The sequence below is a fragment of the Erinaceus europaeus genome, chromosome 3, assembly GCF_950295315.1.
Source record: "Erinaceus europaeus chromosome 3, mEriEur2.1, whole genome shotgun sequence".
Classification (NCBI taxonomy): Eukaryota; Metazoa; Chordata; class Mammalia; order Eulipotyphla; family Erinaceidae; genus Erinaceus; species Erinaceus europaeus.
Window position 1 is genome coordinate 53,076,876 of NC_080164.1, and position 25,696 is coordinate 53,102,571.

Consider the following 25,696-nt stretch of genomic DNA (forward strand, 5'->3'; position numbering starts at 1 on the left):
ATCATGCTCTCAGAGATATGTGATGATTAATCTTTATTTTTTATTTATAAAAAGGAAACATTAACAAAACCATAGGATAAGAGGGGTACTGCTTCGCACAGTTCCCACCACCAGACCTCCATATACCATCCCCTCCACTGATAGCTTTCCTATTCTGTAACCCTCTGGGAGTATGGACCCAAGATCCTTGTGGGATGCAGAAGGTGGAAGGTCTGGCTTCTGTAGTTGCTTCCCCACTGAAAATGGGCGTTGACAGGTCGATTCATACTCCCAGCCTGTGTCTGTCTTTCCCTAGTGGGGAAGGGCTCTGGGGAAGCGGAGCTCCAAGGCACATTGGTGGGGTTGTCTGTCCAGGAAAGTCTGGTCGCATCTAGCTGCTAGCATCTGGAACCTGGTGGCTGAAAAGAGAGTTAACATACAAAGAAAGCCAAACAAATTGTTGAACAATCATGGACCTAAAGGCTGGAATAGTGCAGATGAAGTGTTGGGGGCGGGGGGTCCTCCATTTTGTAGATAGCTAGTAGGCATATTTTAGTTATATTTCAAAGGGCCTGTAGTTATACTAGTGTTTTTGTTTTTTTTTCCCTGAGCCTGAAATCTTATATGCAGGTGGATCTTAATCATAGGAACTTATGATTTGGGGGTGGGGTGGGGGAGATAGACAAATAAAATACATTTGTGTGTGTGTGAAGTGTAAGATAAATAAGCATTCATGGCATACTTGTGTTAGAAATAGAGGAATTATAGCCCAGGAGGTGACACAATGGATAAGATGTGGAACTATTAGTGTAAAGTCTTGAGTTTGATAATGCTCTGTTTCTTGCTTTCTCCTCTCTTATCTGTCTCATAAATTAATAAACAAATCTTTGAAAAAACAAGTAGAGTAATTAATCTCTGTTCTGCACAGATATATGTTTATACTTTTGATTGGGTATTGCTCTCTAGGCAGATAAACATATGATAGGATATTTTAGGCCAAACGCATGCACTAAAGCATAAATGGGTATGAGATATAGTTAAGCATTGTTAGAGTGTAAGTAAGTGGGAACTTACTAATGAAGAGTTTCCAGTGTTTTTCTAAAGAGTTAGTTTTGGATCATAGAACACCACTGAGAGTTTTAAACAAAGTCACCATGGTAATATTTACATGTTAGGGGTATATCTGACAGCTATATAGGAGATAGACTGGGGAAGGGTATCAGTAAGGTTATATACTGTAATCCATAGATAATAAGAAGCTGAGCTGATAAAATACTGTGGAGATAGAGGATAGAGGGGGATTCATGGTATGTATTTGAAATATGTAAGTCTTAACTGCTCACTTGGATGCTGTAGAAAGCTATAAAAAATAGTTTATTTTCATGTTAAGTGAGATAAACCAGAGGGAAAAGGACATATTCCAGATGATCTCACTTATATGTAATACTTTAGAAGTAAGCAAATGAAATGGAGGCAGGCTTGAACTGGGTAGGGTATGTTGCAACAAAAAGTAAAGGATTCTGGATTAGGGGGAAATGGAAGAGGGTGTCAGGTATTCCCTGCATGATGGTGTAAAAGGGACTTAGATTGATAGTGAGAATGGCATGCAGGCATCTATCACAGGGAGGTAGGAAACTGTCAGTATGTCAGCAACTGTCCTACAAATCACTATTTCCTCAATAAAAGGATAAAAAAGAGTAGTGTCTTAATAAAAATTGAATTTGTGTTCTTAAAATTTAGTGTATGCCTAATAAAATAACTGATTTTGAATAGGAAAATAGAAATACAAGTATAGAAAAACCACTATCTATAAATAATATAGACTTTTAGGATACGCAATCTAACATTTTATGACAAATTTGATTACATAATACTGGTATTATCATCCTCACATTTCCATTGATAATCTAATTTTTTCTACCTTTCATATTCACTGTTAGTTTAATGAAGCACCATACATTTTTTATTAAATAATTCTACCTATTATCACTTGTTTTTGCTAATAATGCTCAGTTAATTATTGTTTCATGATCTTGTGATGTTAGAAGAGATAATGAATATAAAGAAAATGCTTGTTTAATTAAAGGCAGTGTATTCTCTTGATAGATTTTTATGAAATCAGATTTTGCCTTGGATGATTCCTTAACTTTTAATTCAGTTTTGCCATGGTCTCATTTTAATACGGCTGGTGGAAAAGGAAATCGTGATGCAGCTTCCTCAAAGTTGCTACAGGAAAAGGTAACTTCTCTTTCACTTTTTTTCCTTGAAGAAAACTTGATTCTAGTTGAGTAGTACTATTTGTGTTGATTCAGATTTATTTAGTAGCACTACTTTGTTTAATTTCATTTTAAGATTTATTTATTAACGAGAAAGAGATACAGACAGACAACCAGAGCATCACTCTGGTTTATTTAGTGTCAGGGACCAAATTCAGGACCTCATGCTTACAAGTCCATTGCTCTAGCCACTGCAGACCTCCCAAGCTACTAATTTCATTTTTTATTGTTACTATCATTGCTGGCCATCAAAATATAAATAATAAAACAATAGCATTTTGAGTCAGTGGAATGCAAGTTTTACTGGTCTGAAATGAAAGCTTATTGTTTGAGTATTTCTTTTTTTTTTTTAATTATTATTACTGGAGTTGGTGTATTGTAACAAAGTTAAAGACTCGGGTGGGGTGGGAGGTGGAGGGTTCAGGTTCTGGATCATGATGGCAGAGGAGGATCTCTAGTGGAAAATTGAGAAATGTTACACGTGTACAAACTATTGTATTTTACTGTTGACTGTATACCATTAACCCCCTAGTAAATGTAAAATATTATTATTTTTTAATTTGATAGGATAAAGAAGAATTGAGAGGGGTGGGGGAAATAGAGGAGAGATTGAGAGTCACCTGCAGTACTGTTTTACCACTCATGAAGCTTTCCCCCTGCAGGTGGGAACCAGGAGCTTGAACTTGTGTCATTGTGCACGGTAATGTGTAAACTGAACTGGCTGCACTACCACCAGACTGTTTAAATGTTTCTTATCTGAAGTAGCAGTTGATGGAATTTTCATTAAAAAAGATGTATTAGGTTATGCAATTAATTGCTTTATATTTCTGCCAAACAATATATTGGGTTGTCAGAAAAAGTAATGATGCATTTTTTTTGCATAGAAAAAAATGTCATGAATTTTCCAATAACCCAATATTAACTAATTTTATACTCTGTGACAGACAGCACAGAAAAAGTTAATTCCTGCTATGTGCGCTTAACCCATTACACCACTGCCAGGCCCCCTAGAAAAAGTTAATTCCTGAGATAATTATCTTCATTTACTTGTAGTAAGGATGACTGTTTTGAAGCAAAAATATCATTAAAAAAAAATGACAGCCATGGATTGGAGATTGCATAGTGCTGAACCCTTTAGTATGAGGTCCTGAGTTTGTATACCAGCAGTGTACAATGCTCTGGTTCATTCTCCCCCTCCCACCTCTTTCTCATTAAAAAAGGAAATCTTAAAATTTTTAAATAAATTAAAAATCTTCAGATTAAGTTGGTTTAGCATCTGAGGAAAACATTCTGGAGATTTTTTAGAATATTAGAAATGAACCTACTATATGAACTCACAATTCCTTTCCTAGAGATATACAGCGGTCCCTCGCCACTTCACACTTGGGCTTTCGCGACTTCACTCTTAACCACTTTTTTTTTTCTTCAAATATATTCATTAAAAAGTTGATCAAGACAGTGAAAATTATACAGCACATGCTTGGTTGTCTGAGTCAATTATAAACCCCTGTATTACAATTAAAATTAAAATGACTGTACGTATGGACAGTTGGCCTATGTATTTGAGCATTCCAGTAAATCCTTCAATGTGAGGTGCAGCTGCTTAACCACCCCTTGTGTGTGTTTGAAACCGGATGAGGTGAAACCAAGCCCATCAGAGTGTGTTTCTCTTATATGTGCTTCTACATCTCTATATTGCTACACATTGGAAGCATCTTTGCTCTTGGAAGTGTTTGCGATTTCTGAGAACCTTTTATCTAAGCGCCACAATGGCTCCTAAACATGCTGCTGCTTCTAAGCTTTCTGATGATGAAACAAAGTGCTGGAGGGAAATGCTTACCATCCAGGAGAAGGTGTAACTCTTGGATATGATCAAAGATGGCAAGAAAATCATGGAGGTTTGTCGGACTAGCTTCGCGAGCGGGAGACAGATGACCCGGGACTCATGGTTGAGCTGTATGCAGCATCTCTTTATTCATGCAGGACGCAGCACAATCTAAGCTGAGCTAAACTAAACTAACTACTATATTTAAGAACTATTCTGTCCTTATATATACTGGCCAAGTAGGGTGGAAACAGGATGTGACATAGAGAGGGTGAAGTGAAAAGTGACTGGCGCAAATCAGGGTGTACTACGAGAGAGGGTGGAGCAGAAACACATCATGAACCAGTGGGAATTAAACCAATGCCCTGCAGTGGTTATGTAAATAGAATACAGTGGTTATGTAAATTGAATACAGTGTTAAGCAGGGGGTATTAAACCAATGAAACAGAAGGGGTTTTTAGAAGCAGAATTAGAAGCATACCAACAGAGGTTGCCCACTATTATGACTTGAATGATTCTACCTTTCGCTCCATCTATAAAGATGAAAAAAGTATCTGTGCACCAGTTACTGTCTCTTTCAACAATGAAGCAAAGCTAAAGGGCTGTTATTTTATGTCTAGAGGGCTCTAATAATGTTAAAAGCCGTATTTAGAAGGTTGTAAACAGGTATTCTGTGCTCTACTTCTCAGAAATTCACTTCTTGCAGTAGAGTCTGGAACTGATTAATCAAGATAAACAAGGGATGACTATAACCAAAGAACACAAAAACACTTATCCAAAGAGACCTGCACATACTTTTTCTTTTATAGTGCCATTATTTATTTATTACTATTTTATGCCACCAGGGCTATCACTGGGCTTTGATTCTTGCTTAACTAAGTTCCAGGCAGCCATCTTCCTTCCTTCCTGTCTTCCTTCCTGTCTTCCTTCCTGTCTTCCTTCCTTCCTTCTTTCTTTCTTTCTTTCTTTCTTTCTTTCTTTCTTTCTTTCTTTCTTTCCTTCCTTCCTTCCTTCCTTCCTTCCTTCCTTCCTTTCTCTTCTTGGTAGGGATTGAGAGATAGAGAGGAGAGACATCTGCCACACTCCTCCCTCACTCTTGAAGCTATCCCCTGGAGGTGGGGACCTGGGACTTGAACCTGGGTCTTTGCATATGATAACTTGGGTGTTTTACCAAGTGAGCCACCACCTGCCCCCCTGCAGGACTATTTGTAATAGTTGAAATGTAGAATCAATCCAAATAGAGAAACAAACCAAATATTCAATGACAGATGAGTGGTTAAGAAACTTTTAGTATATACGCACAGTGGAATGCTACTTAGTTGTAAGAAATGATGGAATCTTTTGTTGCATCCTTGGTGCAACTTGAATAAATCATGTAAGAAAGATACACCAGTGGTCTGGGAGGTGGCACAGTGGATAAAGCATTGGACTCTCAAGCATGAGGTCCTGAGTTCAATCCCTGGTAGCACATGTACCAGAGTGCTGTCTGGTTCTCTCTCCTTCTATTTTCATGAGTAAATAAATAAAATCTTAAAAGAAAGAAAGATACACCAGAAGAACATGTACTGAATGTCCTCACTCATAAGTGGAATTTAGGAAGCAGAGCAAGGGAAAATACAGGGTGAAGTTTAGACAAGTTATGGTTTATTGAAGCAGAGCCAAGGATTCTGGGGGAGATTCTTAGATGGTTAAAGCCAAGGACTCTGGGGGAGAAGGCTCAAGAGCATTGAGAAACATTGGAAACCCAGTTTAGGATAGTGGAGGAAGACTTCAAGTTGGTGGTAAATGTGTGCCTAGATGCCTCTCATGGGGAGATAAGACAATACTCATGTGACAAGAACTGTATTGTAAATCATTCTTTCCTCCCAGTAAAGTGATTTTAAACCCTTATCATATGTATTAGGAGAGAGGGCCAGAACAGCACTTAGCTTTGGAACAAAATGGTGCTTGGGATTTTACCTGTGATGTCTGGGGCTTCAGGGATGCAAATTCATATTCTAACAGGCTGACCTAGCTCTAACTCCCATGTCCCCTGTTGTATTTGTAGCTGTGCAATGTTAAAGCGTTTGCATTTTACTAGTTCATAGTTTTTAAAACAATTTTTGTACAGTGCTCTGTGTTTCAGAAATCACCCTCTTGAAAGTCATTTAATATTGGGTTGTCAGAGAAGTTATGTGTTTTTCAATGCAAAAATGTGTCATGACTTTCCCAACAACCCAATATATACTTTAAGCACATCTTTACTCATATATTAAAAATCTTTAAAAGTTGAAAAAGAAGTAAAGACCTTTGTTCTTTTTCAAAATATATTTTATTTATTTGTTTTATGTTAATGAGAGGGAGATAGAGGTAGAGAGACATCACAGCACTGTTCATCTTTGGCTTATGGTGGTGGCAATGGTGGGTTATTGAACCTTGGACCTCAGAGCCACAGGCTTCATGTTTCTGGTACTTTCTATAGTTAATGACTATAACATTCATCTAACTGTCATAAATTATTTAGCATTTTTAAGCAGCATAATATAGAAGGAAGGGCTGTGGTGTAGTCAGGCAGGCTGAGTTCAAATTTAGTTTTGCAACTTTATTAACCACATGACTTTATTCAGACAGCCTCAGTTCCCTCATTGAGAAAATGAAGTAATAATAAGTAATGATAATAGCAATGTAACAGATACTGGATTGTTGAAAAGTCATGGTATATTTTTTCTGTACAAAAATGCATCATGGCTTTTCTGATAATCTATTACAATATTGTTAAATTGTGAATATGGTAATATATAAAGTATTAGTGCCTGATTCATGGAAGGAGGAGGTCAATAATAAGTGTAGTCATCTTTTAGTCAGATAAGTGATATCTGATATTGGTGATGGTAGTGATAGGTGGAAGGTAAGGAGATCACTCTTAGAACATAGAACTTCTGAAACTAGATTATAATCTGAAAGAAATGTGGGGTATTTGTACTTTCTAGGAAGTAGTTGATGTTTAAAGGACAGTAATGGCAGGAGGAGAGAAGAATCATTTTCTTTTTGTGTTCCATTTGTTAACCTCTTCCATTTTGTTATACCCATTTTTAAGAATCCCATAATCAGTTCACACAATAGGATTTAAAATACATGTAGGAATCATTTGGATGGTTAAAGAAGCTATTTTTTTATTTATTTATAAAAAGGAGACATTAACAAAACCATAGGATAAGAGGAGTACAACTTCACACAGTTCCCACCACCAGCTCTCCATATCCCATCCCCTCCCCTGATAACTTTCCTATTTTTTATCCCTCTGGGAGTATGGACCCAGGGTCATTGTGGGAAGCAGAAGGTAGAAGATCTGGCTTCTGTAATTGCTTCCCCACTGAACATGGGTGTTGACAGGTTGATCCATACTCCCAGCCTGCCTCTCTCTTTCCCTAGTAGGGTGGGGCTCTGGGGAAGCGGAGTTCCAGGACACATTGGTGGGTTTGTCTGTCCAGGGGAGTCTGGTCGGCATCATGCTAGCATCTGGAACCTGGTGGCCAAGTAATGAAGCTGAAGGGTTGACATTCCACACCTGAGGTCTCTGGACACAGTCTGAAGTGAAGCATGCTGATGTGGTACTCATTGATTGATTAGGTTGGGATCGGCGGATGCAATGTTATTTGGTATGAATTGAGAGAAGCATACAGGAAAGTGAGCCCCACCCTAGAGGTTCCAGGACTGGGGGAAATATAGGATCTATAGAGGAAGTGGGAGGTTCCTGCTGTCTTAGGATCAAGAAGACAATAGATAGCTATTGTTATAATCACATTATTTGGCAATTGGGTTAACTTTGAAAAAATCCCTTTGTTAGGATTTGCTGTATCATACACAACATCACCATAATTTATGTCCTTTGACATTATTTGTATATAGCTGTGCCACTGGTTGTTAAAGAAGCTATTCTTATAATACTCCATGATTTCCCCCCCCTCTTTTCCCTTAAGCTGAGCCATTATCTGGATATTGTGGAAGTAAACATTGCTCACCAGATCTCTCTACGTTCAGAAGCATTTTTTCATGCAATGACCTCTCAACACGAATTGCAGGACTACCTCAAGAAAACTTCCCAGGCTGTAAAAATACTTCGAGATAAAATTGCACAAATTGATAAAGTAGTGTGTGAAGGATCACTACACATTTTGAGACTGGCACTTACCAGAAATAATTGTGTTAAGGTATATAATAAACTGAAGTTAATGGCTACTGTACACCAGACTCAGCCTACAGTACAGGTGTTGTTATCTACTTCTGAATTTGTTGGAGCATTGGACTTAATAGCAACAACACAAGAGGTTCTACAGCAGGAACTTCAGGGCATTCACAGCTTCCGGTATGTCTACTAAGTAAATTATTAGGAATATGGGGCCACAGAAATGGCTCACCAGTTAGGACTCTTGCCTTTCTATGTTTGAAGCTTTTGTTTGAACATTCCTGCTCTACCTTCCACTCCTGCCACAAAGATTTATGAGATAAGTAGTCTAATCTCAATTTTTAACAAACTGAGAATCTTTGGTAGAGGGGCCAGGTAGAAGTACATCTAGTAGAGTGCATGTTACCATGTATAAGGACCAGGTTCAAGCCATCTAGCCCCACTTGCAGGGAGGAGTTTCATGAGAGGAGGATCTTCAAGGATCTTTAAGAGCACTGAAGCAATGCTGTATATGTATCCTTCACTCTCTCTAGCTTCCATCTCTATTCAAAAAAGAAAGGAAGACAAAAAAAAAGTAGTCACTGGGATTTGTCATGCTGCCCTCAAGCCCATTGATAAACCTGGTGGAGGAGAAAAAAAAGAAAAAATACATATATGATGAAAGGAACTATGGTAGAGAAGTCTTAGATAATTTGTGCTAGATCACACAACAAGCTATAAAAGTACAGAGTTGAGAGTCAACCCAGGTCTTATCTAATCTTAGTGCTCTGTATGCTTTTTAATATATTTGATTATGGATTTATAGGGCTTCCAGACAATTTACTCCAAGCATCATTGCCATTCTGAAATGCTATAGATATTAACTGTGGGCAGTTGTGTTATAAATTTTCTGAGTCAGGACCTATTTACTATAGTAATTCTATTTGAGGGATATTGGAGCTATCAGTGCATACTTTTTCATTCTGATATAGTCTCCTATGATTTAGATTTCTGGGGCCTGAGTGATGACTCAGCTTGTAGAGTATGTATTAAGATGCTGGGGACCCACATTCAAGTTTCTGGTCCCCACCTACAGTGGGGGAGCTTTATGAGCAGTGGTGCAGTGCTACAGGTGTCTCCTCTATCTCTCTTCCCCCCCCCCCCCAATAAAAGAAAGGAGAGGAGGAAATTGCTACCAGGAATGGTGGAGTCTTGTGGGAACTAAACCCCAGCAAACTTTGGTAGGAAAACAAAAATAAATAATTCAGATTTGCAAACATTAAGAAAATGGTTGCTGGGTAGTGAAACACCTGGTAGTGCAGACATGTTACAATATGCAAGGACTTCCATTTCTGCCTGTAGGGGGAGATGCTTCATGAGTGGTGAAGCAGTGCTGCAGGTGTCTCTTTCCCTCTGTATCTTTCTTCTCTCTCAGCTTCTGTCTTTATTTAAAAAACAGTAACAATAAACCAATGAAAAACAAAGTAAGAAAGCATGCTTATTGGAAGGCATGGGATGCAGCCAAAAAATTAACCGCCTGCTATTCTGTGAAACTAGTAATCTTTTTTTATGCTTTTGCTGTCAGGGCTCTGCTGGAGCTTTGTACTTACTTAATTCCACTGCTCATTGCAGACATTTTTTCTCTCTCTGTTTTCCAGATAGAAAATAAGAGACAGAGAGGGAGAGAAAGACAAAGAAGGGGAGATACTACAGCACTACTTTGAGTTTGTGAAACTTCCCCTTTGCATGGTGCTCCCATGTGGTGGTGAGGGACGCATACCTGTGTACTTGGGTATGGTGAAGTAAGTGTGAGCTGCCTCACACCTCCTGAATTTAGTATTATTGTAGACTATTGATATATGGTGCATCCTTAGTACCCTACAGAATATGAATTGCATGGGACCTTTCTTGTTATTTGGATAGTACATAGTTTTTAAAGGGAAGAGTTTCCAAAACACTACAGTAATACTTGGCCTTTAATCACTCTTGCAGTTTATCTCACATTGGAGTCCTTCTTACTTTAATCCTAGCTACTATCTACAAATATTTGTTGTAGATGAAAAAGGAACATTTTACTTTATGAGAGAAGGTATAGACTATATTTTATGACTTTCACAATTTTTGTCTTGTGTTCTAATGACTTGCAGTATAATGATCTCAGGGACATTATTGCGCAATAACTTAAACTAATGAGGACAGGAAATAAATGGAGTTAATCTATACCTGTAGTTTCTCCAGATATTGACAAGCATCCAAGATTATCCCTGATGTGTATTTGTATTTGTTGAATGAATTAATGACTGAGCTGCTTAAATTGATATTTCAGTGAGGAAAGGACATAGAATACCTGAATTTTTTGTAAAAAGACAGTTAAGAAAACATCATACACAGTTGCTAGCACTAGGTTTTCTATAACACATTTAACTGTATATTGATAATAAAGGGAAAAGTAGAATTTGGGCAATGATTTGAAATTACCATATTCATTTTTGTAAGTTAAAGGATATTGTTTTACTAAAATACTATATTATTACACAAGTGTAAGCAAGAATAATTTTGCTTACAGTTCTCTTGATTATGGAGTGAATTTTGGTTCTTAATGAATATATGCAACATTTTTCTCTTCCTTTGTAGGCATTTGGGATCACAGCTTTGTGAATTAGAAAAATTGATAGATAAAATGATGATTGCTGAATTTTCTACTTATTCTCACAGTGACTTAAATAGACCACTGGAAGATGACTGTCAAATTTTAGAAGAGGTATGTGTTTTGACCTTTGGCAACAAATTGATGTGATTGTGTTAATTCCTAGCAGTCTTACTTAGAATATATTCTCCTGAAATTAACATGAGCCAAATTATTTAAAATTTAATATTATATCACACCTATATGGCTTTTCCAAGCACAATAATTGTTCATTACCTTGTGAAATTAGAGAATAAAGTTCTGGTTTTTTGGTCATTAGTATATCACTACCGTAAGCTGACTTCCAGATAGTGACAGAGAGTGAAAGGGAGAAAGAGGAAAAATATACCACAGCATCAGATCTTCTAATGTGGTGGGGACTAGGCTCCAACTGGGGTCATGCATATGACAAAGCAGGTGTACTACTCAGATAATCTATCTTTATGATCTTGACAATAAAATATTTCTATAGCTTATTAGAAACCATTGTTATAATGAGGGTATACTGCTTTTAAAATAAAGTCAGAATTTGTATGTAGGATTAATTCATTTATGCCTAGATACATGCATGCACTGTAGTATGTCTTTTGTAGGAAATGACATTAAGGAGGCTGAGTGGTGGTACACCTGGTTGAGAGCACATGTTGCATGTTGCTTGGGTTCATGCTTTGCAAGTGGTGAAGCAGTGCTGCATGTGTTTCTCTGTCTCTCTTGCCCTCTATCATACCCTTCTGTTTCTATTTATGGCTATCTATAGCCAATAAATAAATAAAAAAGATAATTTTTAAAAAAGAAATGATATTAGGGAGTCAAGAGATAGCTGATAGCTCACTGGGTCAGTCATGTGCCTTCCCATGCATGCAGTTCTGTTTTGGGCCTTGGCATCACAAGAGAGTGTCATGATACCAGTAAAAACTTTGGTACTGTGTTCTTTCTCTTTCTATCTCCCTCCCTCCTTTCTCCTTCCCTCTGTCTTTTCTTATTTTCCTATTTGAATGAAAAAGTTGATCTGGGAGTAGTGAAGTTGCAAATGGTTAAAAACCTAACTGAAGTGGAGGGAGTCATTATTTGGTGATTTATCAGTAATTTACTGAGTATTGTTGAATAAATTAATGCTGTGGACATGTTGTATGTATATTTAAGTATATTATATCCAAGCCTTACTTTCCTGGCTATTGCTCACTTGCTGATTATTATTTTTATTTATTTATTTATTTATTTTCCCTTTTGTTGCCCTTGTTTTTTTTTATTGTAGTTATTGTTGTTATTGAGTCATCGTTGTTAGATAGGACAAAGAGAAATGCAGAGAGGAGGGGAAGACAGACGGGGGAGAGAAAGATAAACACCTGTAGACCTGCTTCACCTACTGTGAAGCAACTCCCCTGTAGGTGGGGAGTGGGGGCTTCGAACCGGGATCCTTAACACTGGTCCTTGTGCTTCGTGCCATATGCTTAACCCACTGTGTTACTGCCTGACTTCCCTCACTGCTGATTATTAACAGCTAGTGGAGACAAAGATTTCGAAAGCCCTGAGAGCCACTAGAAATTAGTATATACAATATAGAGATGTGAGACTCAAACGGTAAAGCGCTTTTTGTTGAATATTTCCACCTGCAAGTTAAAATTATATAAAGTGTGATGTCATATATTCTTATTTTAATAGGAAAGACTAGTATCCCTTGTATTTGGACTTCTAAAACAAAGAAAACTTAATTTTTTAGAGACCTATAGTGAAGAAATGATTATTACTGCAAAGAATATCATTAAACAGGTAATTATATATTTGTTTTTTATTATTGTATTTCATTCTAAAATATTTTGTAAAGTTTACACAATCCTTGTAATAATATATGCTATATGACAATATTTTTTCATCATATAGACATTAAAAATAAAGAAAAATATCACTACTAAAGGACATAGAAAAAGACACAAAGAAATAGAAGGATAGGGACTGGGTGGTGGTGTATCTGGTTATGTGTACATATTACCATGTACAGGTTCAAGCCTCTGGTCCCCACTTACCTGTGGGGAAGCTTCATGACCAGTACAGTAGTGTTGCAAGTGTTTCTGCATCTCTCCTCTATCTACTATCTCTCTCAATTTCTCTTTCCTATCAAATGAAACAAAGTTAAAGTTTATTAAAATAAAGAAATGGAAGGATATTCTGTGCTCATGGATTGAAAGAATTAATATCCTTAAAATGACTGTCTAGGCAAAGGAGATAGCATAATGGTTATGCAAAATGATTTTCATGCCTGAGACTTTGAAGTTCCAGGTTCATTTCCCTGCACCACTGTAAGCCAGAACTGAATAGTGCTATGGTCTTTCTCTTTCTCTCAGAACAAATAAAATACATTTTTAAAAACTAATGACTACTCTACTCAGAGTCATATAAAGACTTTATGCAAGGTTTATCAAGTTCTACTGAATTTCTTCAAGGGAATAGCACAAAAGCTACAAAAGTTTTTCTAGAACTGGAAAATACCCAGGATTGCCAAAACAATCCTGAGAAAAGAGAAGAACAAGGCTAGGATCGTCATGCTTCTTGACCTCAAGTTATGCTACAGGGCTATTATAATCAAAACTGCCTAGGGGCTGGGTGGTGGTTCACCTACCATGCACAAAGAGGGGTTCAAGTCCGTGGTCCCACATATAGGGAGAAATCTTTATGAGTGGTGGTGAAGTTTTTCGTTATTTCCCTATTTCTCTCTCTGTCTCGGAGAAAGATCCAGAGGGCTAACAGTCATGAAAAAGTGCTCAAAGTTACTAATTTTCAGAGTAATGAAAATAAGCACAATGAGATATTGCTATACACCTGTGAGAATACCATGCGTGAGGAAAGACAAAAATAAGTGCTGGTGAGGTTGCGGAGGAACCTTTTATTATCCTATTGCTGATAAGGATTTAAATTAGTTTAGCTCTTGTGGAAAACTGGAGATTCATCAGAACACTAGAAATGGATCTACTGTCTGACCCAGCAATTCTTTTCCTAGGGATTTATACAAAGAAAATAAAAACACCTATCCAAAAAGATCTATGTACACCTTTTAGTGTTTATAGGAACACTTAACTATAAAAACTCAAACATGGAAATAACCCAGATACCAAGTGACAGACTGTTGATTAAGGGAGTTGTGGTATATTTATACAATGGAATACTACTCAGCAGTAAAAAACAAAACAAAACAAAAAAAACCACAGTAAAATCTTCTCTAATGCCTCGTCTTTTACAGAATTTGAAGGACTCATGCTAAAGTAGATGATCTTGAATATAGGTGGAACCTGAATTTCTTAGATTCAAGAAAATAGGGGAGTTGGGCGGTAGCTCAGCGGGTTAAGCGCATGTGGCGTGAAGTGTAAGGACCAGTGTAAGGGTCCCAGTTTGAGCCCCCGGCTCCCCACCTGCAGGGGAGTTGCTTCACAGGTGGTGAAGCAGGTCTGTAGGTGTCTATCTTTCTCTCCCCCTGTTTCCCCCTCTTCTCTCCATTTCTCTCTGTCCTATCCAACAACAAGGACATCAATAACTACCAATAATAACTACAACAATAAAACAACAAAAGGGAATAAATAAATAAATACTAAAAAAATTTAAAAAAGAGAAACAAGAAAATATAGGTGAAATTTGGACTAAACAGGGTCTGTTGCACAAGGCCAAGGATTTGACAAGTTGATGGGGGCAGGAGGAGTTACATGAGCGTCATGGAGCAGGACTTAAGTTGATCGTGGGAGTGTTGTGCAGACACCTTTCATGGAAAGATAGGAAATTTGTACCATGTGACAATAACTTTAGATCATTATTTCCCTAATAAACAAATAATTCAAAAGAGGAGCAATAAGACCTGTGCAACAGACGCTGTTTAGTTCAAGTTTCACCCTATGTTTTTGTTTCTTTTTTTAAATTTTTTTTTAGTATTTATTCCCTTTTGTTGCCTTGTTGTTTTATTGTTGTAGTTATTATTATTTTTTGAAACTTTTAAATTTATTACTAAATAAATAAAAAAAATTTCAAAAGATTATCTGGCTGGTTCAGGGTAGATCATAGATCATAGATTAATCAAGGTTCAATCCCCAGCACCTTGTAGCTTCAGGCCTGAAAATCTTTGCGTAATCACTATGCTATGTCTCCAGGACCCAATTTTTTTTTCTTAATCTTTTTAAGAAGGAGAGAAATGAAACTTCTGGAGAGACAGGGAGGAGAGATACTTCAACACCACTCCACAATCCATAGAGCTATCTTTGTGCTCCTACGTGGTCCTGGGGCTTGAATCAAGGGCCTTAACACACAGCACAACATTTGATTTCATGAGCTGTGTCCTAACTCATTTCTTTGTGATTTCTGGGGCATCACCACTACAGATTGACATTTTCACATATAAAGGAAACGTGGAAGAGGAAGCAGGAAAGATAGTAAAGCATCCCAGTGCCATACTACCCCATATGGTTTACTAGGGGATTGAATTTAGGCCCCATATATGGCAAAGCAGGCATCCCTCACCCCAAGTGAGCTTAGTATGTGTGTGTGTAATGAAATTTAACTAAAACAGTTAAAGTGTATCCTCGAAATATAGAAGTAACTAATAGAGTAAGAGTAATGCAGGTTTTTAAAAAAATACATTAATCATATGAGACACAAGTCTTATAAAATGACTCATAGTTACTGAGTTTTTTTTAAATATGTAAGTGAACACGCAGTTCTATACTAGAATTCTAAAGACATTAATCATTTTTGTCATTATTTTGCAGTGTGTGATCAATAAAGTCTCACAAATAGAAGAAATAGATACAGATGCTATTGTGAAGTAAGTATGAATGTTTTGTTGGGAGTTATCAGCCCAATAATTGCAATAACCCAAGGATGATTTAGTTAAGTAATTATCTACTATAATGTAGAGTGTAGAAAAATCACAAATGACAGTGTAGTATGCCAGTCCTTGTTCGGGCGCCATTTGCCAGTCCCTGTTCAGGGCGCCATATGCCAGGCTGGGCTAGCTTCATGGGTGGTAGAGAGATGACCAGGGACTCATGGCTGAGCTGGGAAGCAGTATCTCGTTTATTAATCAGATACATCGCCTTTTATGCATCTCTTCACCGCAAGTGACAAGGGAAAGGAAATGACTAGGAGAGGGGGCAGAGTGCAAACAGAACATAGAAAGCTTCCATCTAACCTGTGGGGATTAAACCAATACCCTGCAGGCAGGGTGGGACCCAGGTAAAACAGTGATTATGTAAATAGACCACATCGTAAGTAATACAAGCGAACCTAATGTGATGATCAAAACAGAAGGTCTTATAAGCAGAATTTAGAAGCATACCAACAGTAGTACACTTCTGTGACAATGGAAGAGTGAGGTTAGTAAAATTCAGAATAATAATAAGAAAGATATGCTGAGTCAGAAATGTCTGTGATCTTCATTGGAGGAAGGCCATCTTCCTGAGGCAGGAGGAAGATGTAGCTCCTTATAGACTTTTATAAAACCGTTACTTGTTGGTTAAGTGCATCAGGTCAATCGTAAGGCAGAGAGAGGTTGAGAGGGATGCAGTATAGATATGGTGGGTAGAATTTAAGTAGAAATCATTTTGCTATATAATTAAAACCTAGCTTCAAAGGCTACCTTCCTGGCCCAATTCTTCATTCTGTCTTCCTATGAGAGAGAGAAAGTATAAAGTATTGGGCCACCATTCATGAAACTCTCCTTGACTTTATTATCTTTCTAGCCCTTCTAACAGACTTCAGGAAGTTTGAGTATATGATTTTGAATTGTCCATTTCTATAAGTTTTGTTTTCACTCTTGAGATTCTAACCCTTATTATTCTTACTCTTATGTAGTGATAATTGAACTAAGAATCCCTCATTCATATAAATATCTAAATTTTATTAACTGGGTCTGGCATGAATAGCAATATAAACAACTGTGAAACTTCTCTGGCTCTAACTCATTAGAACGAGTATTGTGAAATTTTAATTTCTACACTGCGTAGTTTCAGAATTAATTAAAACAACTCTAATAGTTCAATAGTTAGAAAACATTTTTTAAAATTCTTTTTTCTTTTTAATCTTTGTATTTATTTATTATTGGATGGAGACAGAAATTGAGAAGGTGAGGCAGATAGAGAGAGGAAAGGAGATAAGATACCTGCAGCCCTGCTTAACCACTTGTGACACTTTTTCCCTGCAGGTGGGGACCAGGGGCTTGAACCCAGGTCCTTATGCATTGTAATGTGTGTGCTTAACCAGGTGCCCTCTGCCTGGCCCCATAGAAAATTTAAGTTATTAAAATTTTGTTAAAAGCTCTATAGAAGGTCAATATCCTTTAAATTTTTTCCCTTTTGTTGCCTTTGTTGTTTATTGTTGTTGTTGTTGTTACTGTTGTTGTTGTATAGGACAGACAGAAATCGGGAGATGATGGGAAGATAGAGAGGGGAAGAATACCTGCAGACCTGAAAGATAGACACCTGCAGACCTGCTTCATTGCCTGTGAAGCGACCCCCCTGCAGGTGGGGAGCGTGGTCCTTGTGCTTTGTGCCATGTGTGCTTAACCTGCTGCACTATCGCCCAGCCCCCTCTGTGGTTTTTTTGTGCTCTTTCATCTAATAGTAATGAAACATGTTTACATGGATTTTTACCATATGGTAAAATTCTCAGATCAGTACACCTAGTGTAGAGAAGTTTAAACATGTAGGAGTTGTTTAGTAGTTGACTGCTTCATGACATTATAAAATTGATCTTTATGAAATTGTATTTTATTCTTCTGTTACTAGGTAATCTTTAGTATATAGTTCCTTCAAAGACTATCATTTTTGCTTGAATTATTATTTTTTTTTTTTTCTAGGCTTGCAGATCAGATGAGAATGTTGAATTTTCCTCAGTGGTTTGACCTGCTCAAGGATATATTTTCTAAGTTTACAATTTTCTTACATAGAGTAAAGGTAAGCTTTTATGATGATCAGCTTATACACTATATCTCCTTAATTGTCAGCCTTCAGAAATGGAGTCAGTATATTTCTAAATATACATGTAAAATCAAACTTGAATAAAATAAACTTTTTCTTTTCATGATTTTTCTAGTGATGCATGCATTACTTTAAATGAAACAGTGCTTCAGAGTATTTTGTTGCTTTTTCTAATTTTGAATGTCTTGTTTTATGTTAAAGTAAAATGGTTACTTAGTAGTAAATATTATATAATACACAATAATATATAACTTGTGATATTATAGTGCTTTAATTTCTTTTTTGAAAATATTTTTTATTTATTATTGGCTAGAGACAGAGAAATTGAGAGGGGTGGGGGAAATAGATCAAGAGACATAGAGAGATACCTGCAGTACTACTTCACGCATGAAGCTTTTCCCCTGCGGGTGGGGGACAGGGGCTTGAACCCAGGTCCTTGTGCACTGTAATGTGTGTGCTTAGCCAGGTTCACCACTGCCTAGCTCCCTTTTAATTTCTCTAGACTATCTAGAAATATAGTATAGTGAAATACTAAAAAAAAAAAAAAAATTTCCCAAACCAGTGAAATTGCCTAGAAATTTACTATTGGTATAAACTGCTCAGTGTAAGAAAAGAGTAAATGTCACATAACATTTTTCAGAAGAAAAGACATCATAGACTTCAGTTCATATTGTGTGGAATTACCAACATGCCTTGGGTGGTGGTGGTGGTGGTGGTGGGTGTGTTTGTTTGATTTTCTACCAGGGCCTCAAATCTACTTGATTGTACCACTTCCTGTGGACTCTTTTTCCTTTTTCTGTTTCCCTTTTCTGTTTCTTTTTTCTAGATAGAGGGTAAGGGGCAGGGGAGGGCGCAAGCCAGAGAGAGGAGAAATAACACATTACTCTGCTACTTGTGAAACTTTCTCTTTACATGATGCCCCAGTACTGTGATTGGGATCTTGAATATAGGTTCTCATCCATGGTAAGGTTTGCACTCTATAGGGTGAGCAGACTCCTAGCTCCCACCTTACCCATTATTATTATTATTATATATTTTATTTGTTTTATTTTAATATATATAAAAAGAGTCTAGAGCACTGCTCAACTATAGGTTAGTGATGTGGGGGATTGAACCTTGTACTTTGGAGCCTCAGGCTTGGAAGTTTTTTTCTTTTTTTTTTTTTTTTGTGTCAAATATAGCTTATAGGTCTTTATAACATCTCATTTTACAAGTGAAAGTTCAAGTTACATAGCAGCTCAAACCAAGGGCCTTAAAAGGTGGCATGTGTGAGGAAGGCAAGGTGTCAGAAGAATCACTCAGACCACAGCCACATTCATGGCGCTTAATGAACCTTCCCTTGTGGTTTCAAGCCACCAGGACACAGGCTCCGCCAACACCTTTGATCTTCTCCTCAGCTCTTCTACTGAAGAATTTGGCCTTCACGATGACAGGCTGCTTAGGGAGCTTGTCTTCCCCCCAGGACTTTGTAGAAGCCCAACCGCACCACTTCGATGATGGGGGGGAGGGGCAGCCCCGGCTGGGTTCTTGGCTGCCTTGACCCACGTCTGCTCGCTGATCAGGGTCCACAGCTTATCCAGGTTGACAGTCGGCCAGAAGCTGATTCTTTTTCAGGTGGTAATGGCGCATGCCGACCTTACCAAAGTAGCCTGGGTGGCTGGAAGGGTGGGTACCACTCGCAACCCATCCACCCGGCTCTCTGGACATCAGCCGGGGACGCCCACCCGCTTGTCCCTTGCCTGGTGACCGGCTCGGCCACGGGGCCGCAGCCAGTGAATAAGGCCAGCGGCTGCTCTCCAAGGACTCTAGCACGCCGGTGCAACACCATGTCCGGGCGAGACTCCAGCCTCGCCGGAAGTTTTTTTCATAACCATTATGTTATCTCCTTCACCCTAGTCATTCTTTTTATTTTTTTTTAAAGACTTTTAAAAAATATTTACTTATTTATTCCCTTTGGCTGCCTTTGTTGTTTTATTGTTGTAGTTATTATTGTTGTTACTGATGTCGTCATTGTTGGATAGGACAGAGAGAAATGGAGAGAGGAGGGGAAGATAGAGAGGGGGAGAGAAAGATAGATACCTGCAGACCTGCTTCACCGCCTGCTTTTCCTGCAGGGGAGTCGAGGCTTGAACCAAGATCCTTAAACCAGTCCTTGTGCTTTGCACCACCTGTTCTTAACCCGCTGCACTACTGCCTGACTCCCTAAAGATTTTATTTATTTATTAATGGGAAAGGTAGGAGGAGAGAGAGAGAGAACCAGACATTACTCTGGTACATGTGCTGCTGGGGATTGAACTCAGGTCCCCATGCTTGACAGTCTGACTCTTTATCCGACACCTCCCAACTATATCACTCTAGTTATTATCTAGTGAAATAGTAGGGATTACTGAGTGTAGTAGTTAAAAGGAACAATTTGTGAAATTTGGTATGCTTTGAGTTATCAGAAGTCAGTGTTATGCTGTAAATGCTAGTTTACATCTGTGGCATCTTATAACAGCCATGTTAAATGATCAGGGGAACTTTGTTACTTACATATGGCATGAGTTTTCTTGTTTTCATTGAAGCAATGCTAAGTCAGTCACATACCTAAGTTCTCTAATCAAAATGAAAAAAAAATTGTCAAATATGATTTGCTATACTTAGTTTAGATTTCTTTTAAAATGCTAGCCCATGCACTGATAGTCATAGCACACCTGTTTTTTGTCATGTTTTCATTTCTTCTTATATTACAACCATGAGTGCACCACACCCACTAAGTAAAAATTATTTGGTGTATGAGTACAAGAATTTGCAATAGTTCTAATTTTTACTTTTATATGTATGTATGTCATGTAAGTAATACTTATGTAAAAAAATTTTTTTTTAGAGCAGGGGTAGATAGCATAATGGTTATGCAAACACTCTCATGGCTCTCATGCCTGAGGCCCCAAAGTCTCAGGATCAGTTACCTGCACCACCATAAGCCAGAGCTGATTTTTTATAAAAAAAAAAATCTTTGGAGATGACATGTAGCTTTTATATGTGGTATTTTTTTCCTAGGGGAAAAAGTTTGTTTTCCAAAGGGATATATATGCTCTTACAGAAAAAAAAAAATAGCAATCATAAGATGTTCATTTTAAAAATGGTTTTTAATTTTTATTTTAATTAATTTAAAAACATTTTATTTATAAGTGAGAAACATTGGAGGAGAGAGAGAGAGAAACCAGACATCACTGTGGTACATGTGCTACTGGGGATTGAACTTGGGACCTCATGCTTGAGAGTCCAGTGCTTTATCCACTGTACTACCTCCTGTACCACAAGGGTTTTTTCCTTATTTTTTAAGCAAAAATTAAAAATATTTTATATATTTATTTATTGTTAGATATAGACAGAGAAATTGAGGGGGGGAGAGGTAGGGAGAGAGAGAGAGACACCTGCAGCACTGCTTCACCACTCATGAAGCTTTCCTATTGTTGTGGGGACCAGAGGTGTGAACCTGGGTCCTTATGCACTGTAATATGTATTTTTAAGATTGTTTAAGTTGATTTCACATTGTTTTACTATATTGTAAGGATTTAGAGTATAGTTTCACACCTTTATATAGGTAGACAAATCAACACACTACTACCAAGTCTTGTGTCACTACCATCTACCCTCCACACTTTCTTTCCTCATTCCTTCTGATAATCATCACAGTTTGCATAGAGTCTAATATTTTAATTATCAGTCCCATCAGCAATGCATAGAATTCACTGTGGGTAACTTTAGACAAGATATGTAAAATCTTTTAAGTGTGTTCTGTTTCCTTGTAGGCAACATTAAATGTCATCCACAGTGTTGTTCTCTCAGTTCTTGAAAAAAACCAAAGGACTAGAGAATTGGAGGAGATTGCACAACAGAAAGATGCTACAAAAGATAATTCACTGGACACAGAAGTGGCTTATTTAACCCATGAAGGCATGTTTATAAGTGATACATTCAGTGAGAATGAATTAACACCTGTAGCAATTGATACTACCTCTCAGAGAAATGCATCTCCAAATAGTGAGCCCTGCAGCAGTGATTCAGTATCTGAACCAGAATGTACTACTGATTCTTCATCCAGCAAAGAGCAGACATCATCTTCTGCTACTCCAGGTGGTGTGGATATTGTGTGAGTATAGTCACTACTGCTAACTTAACAAAATTTTGAGTCTTTTTAATGGTATCACTGAGAATTATTATTCATTGTATTAAAAAACCATATGAACTTCAGTTTTGGAATTAATTTAACATCACCAAATCTACCTTATGAAACGTGTTTTTTTGAAACTATACTTCTTGGAACATAAGCTTTTTAAAAAAATATTATTTATTTATTTTATTTTAATAAGAGAAAGATACAAAGACCAGAGCACTGCTCAAATCTGGCTTATAGTGTTATGCTAGGGGATTGAAACTGGGACCTTGGAGCTTCAAGCACAAGAGTCTTTTGCATAACCATTATGCTGTCTTCCCAGCCCATCACTATACTTCTTTATTCACTCTTGGCTTTATTTATTTATTTATTTATTTATTTATTTATTTATTTATTATGTTGACCATTTTTTAAAAATATTTTATTTTATTTTATTTATTTATTCCCTTTTGTTGCCCTTGTTGTTTTATTGTTGTAGTTATTATTGTTGTTGTCATCGTTGTTGGATAGGACAGAGAGAAATGGAGAGAGGAGGGGAAGACAGAGAGGAGGAGAGAAAGATAGACACCTGCAGACCTGCTTCAGCGCCTGTGAAGCGACTCCCCTGCAGGTGGGGAGCTGGGGTTCGAACCGGGATCCTTATGCCGGTCCTTGTGCTTTGCGCCACCTGCGCTTAACCCGCTGCGCTGCAGCCCGACTCCCTATGTTGACCATTCTGATGGGTATGTTGCAGATATAGTATTGGGCTGTTGGAAAAAATCATGACTTATTTTTGCATGGAAAAACAGAAAAAACATGTCATGACTTTTCCAACAACCCAAAAGTTTTCATTTTTATTTCAGTGATGATTGGTAGGAAATCCCTTTGCATATATTCTTTGCCTGATTGGTTATTTTCTTTTGTGAAATGCTATTTCTGTTCTTTTTTAAATTTTTGTTTTGAAACACTTTGCTCCATCCATACTTTTACTCTCAGCCTTTGTCTTTTTTTCATTTTTTAAAAGATTTTATTTATATATTAATGAGAAAGATAGGATAGAAAGAAAGAACCAGACATCACTCTGGTATATGTGCTGCCGGGGATTAAACTCAGGACCCCTTGCTTGAGAGTCCAGTGCCATATTCACTGTACCACCTCCTGGACCACTCAGGTTTTGTCTTTATATCAATTGTGAGTTTCTTATATGTATACTATAAATGGATGTGGTTTCCTTACTGTCTCATTATGGGAAATAACAATTTATAAAACAATTGTCATTTGGGTAGAATTTCTTACCTTGTCATTGATAGATGTCTGAATACCAATCCCACTAGCAGTTCAGGTCCTCCCCCACCATCATGTATTAATTACTGACTAAATCCTCCACCCCACCCCACCCCATGTCTGATCTTGTTGGAATAGACCACGTCCAGTCCCAGTTTCACCCTGTATTTTGCTTTTCTCTTCTTAATTTCTACCTAGATGTGAGATAATCTTTCTCTTTCCTAATCTTTCTGATAACACTTATTGTGATTCCTTGAAGTTATAGTCAAGATGAGGCAAAATAGGTAAATTCATCATTTTAAATAGCTGATTAGTATTCCATTATGTACATATACCACAACTATATTTATAAAATGGAGTATTGACAAGACCATAGGATAAGGGTGGTACAATTCCACATAATTCCCATCACCAGAGCTCCGTATACCTCTCCTCCCTTGAAAGCTTTCCTATTCTTTATCTCTCTGGGAGTACGGACCCAGGACCATTATGGAGTGCAGAAGGTGGAAGGTCTGGCTTCTATAATTACTTTTCCTCTGGACATGGAAGTTGGCAGGTTGATCCATACTCCCAGCTTGTTTCTATCTTTCCCTACTGGGGCATGGCTCTGGAGAGGTGGAGTTCCAGGACACATTGGTGAGGTTGTCTATCTGGGAAAGTCAGGTTGGCATCATGGTAGCATCTTCAGCTTGGTGACTGAAAAGCATTAAGATATAAAGTAGACCAAATTGTTTAATAATCAGGCAGCTAAAGGCAAGAATCCAGCAGATGATGTTTGGGGGTCTTCATTCTGGAAGAAGCTAGTTGGTCTATCAGGTATATTACAAGGGGGCCATGACTATACTAATTTTTGCCTGAGCCTGACAGCTAACATGCAGGTGGACCAAAGATATTGTCTGAGGAGATGGTGTCAGAGTTGGAAATAGTACTAGAAAGCTATATCAGGGAAGAGAGTAGCTTCCAAATATCAGAAAAGTATATAAATATTGTTAACTGCAAACCCTATCAATTTGATATGAGGCCCATATTCATCACAAGAACCTGTGTAACCTGTGTATCATGTAGGTCTCAGCTTGAATTCTGTGGTCATTGCTAGGAATATACCACAACTTTCTTTACCACTCACCTATTATTGGACTTCTGAATTGCTTCCATTTTTGGATTATTACATGTAGTATTTCTATGAGCATAGGTATACATAGATCTCTTTATATAGGGTTTTTGTTTTGTTTTTGTTTGTTTTCTTTGGATAGTTTCTTTTTTAATATTTATTTAATTATTCCCTTTTTGTTGCCCTTGTTTTATTGTTGTAGTTATTATTGTTGTTATTGATGTCGTCGTTGTTGGATAGGACAGAAAGAAATGGAGAGAGGAGGGGAAGACAGGGGGGAGAGAAAGATAGATACCTGCAGACCTGCTTCACCACCTGTGAAGCGACTCCCCTGCAGGTGGGGAGTCAGAGGCTCGAACCAGGATACTTATGCCGGTCCTTGTGCTTTTCACCACGTGTGCTTAACCCACAGCACTACTGCCCAACTCCTTGGATAGTTTCTATTGGAGAGAGATAGCTAGGTTATAGGCCAGTTCTGTTCCTTTGTTTTGTGACAGGCTTATCTGACAGGCTATCTTCTACAAGGGTTGAACAAATTTCCATTCTCACCAACAATGTAAAAGAGTTCCTTTTTCCTCTGCATCTTCACCAGTACTTTTTTTTTTTCTTTTTCTTTTATGTATTATATTCTCACAGGTGTGAAATGGTATCTTGTCTTTATTTGCATTTGTCAGATAACCAGTGACTGAATATTTTTCATGTCTGTTGGTCATCTGGGTACCTTTGGGGAAAATTCAGTCTGTGTTCTCTCCCCATTTTTAGTCAGGCTGTCTGTATTCTGTTACTGAGTTTTATGCATATTTTATCAATTTTGTTTATTAACCCTTTGTGTGATGTTTGCCTATAAAGATCTTCTCCCATTCAGTATGGTGTCTTTGTGTCTTGGTGATGCTTCCTTTCACTGTGTAAATCTTGTTTTTGTATTTTTCTTCAAGTCACTCTGTCTTTTGATTGCTGATTTTAAACCACTAACAATTAGGATAATTACTAGTATATGTGGCTTATTTATTGCCATTCTAGTGTATGTGCATTGTAACTGTTTTATATTTTCTTTCTTTTCCCAGTTGCTTCTCTTTGCCATTGTGTGTGTGTGTGTGTGTGTGTGTGTGTGTGTGTGTGTGTTTTCTCCAACACCATTTAACAATATCTATTTATGGGGCCAGACAGTGGTGCACCTGGTTAGTTCATACACTACAGTGTATAAGGACCCAGGTTCAAGCCCCTTGTTCCTACCTGCAGGGGGGAAAAGCTTCACAAGTGGTGAAACAGGGCTGCAAATATCTCTCTGTCTCTTTCCCTT

At 37.6% G+C, this 25,696-nt stretch overlaps 1 protein-coding gene and 1 non-coding gene across 4 annotated transcripts in view; one reads left to right on the forward strand and one right to left on the reverse strand.

Annotated features, from left to right (window-relative positions):
- VPS54 (VPS54 subunit of GARP complex) overlaps window positions 1-25,696 on the forward strand; it is a 74,429-nt gene that overhangs the window by 21,890 nt on the left and 26,843 nt on the right. For all 3 annotated transcript variants that reach the window (XR_009548941.1, XM_060187197.1, XM_060187196.1), the window contains exons 6-12: window positions 2,086-2,217; window positions 8,040-8,425; window positions 10,859-10,985; window positions 12,573-12,680; window positions 15,656-15,711; window positions 17,743-17,839; window positions 21,658-21,998. Coding sequence is in view for 2 of the 3 variants with exons in the window: in XM_060187197.1 (XP_060043180.1) it covers window positions 2,086-2,217; window positions 8,040-8,425; window positions 10,859-10,985; window positions 12,573-12,680; window positions 15,656-15,711; window positions 17,743-17,839; window positions 21,658-21,998 (1,247 nt within the window). In the remaining variant the exon portion in view is untranslated. The remainder of the gene's footprint in view (window positions 1-2,085; window positions 2,218-8,039; window positions 8,426-10,858; window positions 10,986-12,572; window positions 12,681-15,655; window positions 15,712-17,742; window positions 17,840-21,657; window positions 21,999-25,696) is intronic.
- LOC132537939 (small nucleolar RNA SNORA3/SNORA45 family) lies at window positions 19,590-19,716 on the reverse strand. Its single transcript, XR_009549344.1, has one exon. It is a non-coding gene; the product is annotated as a small nucleolar RNA SNORA3/SNORA45 family (small nucleolar RNA).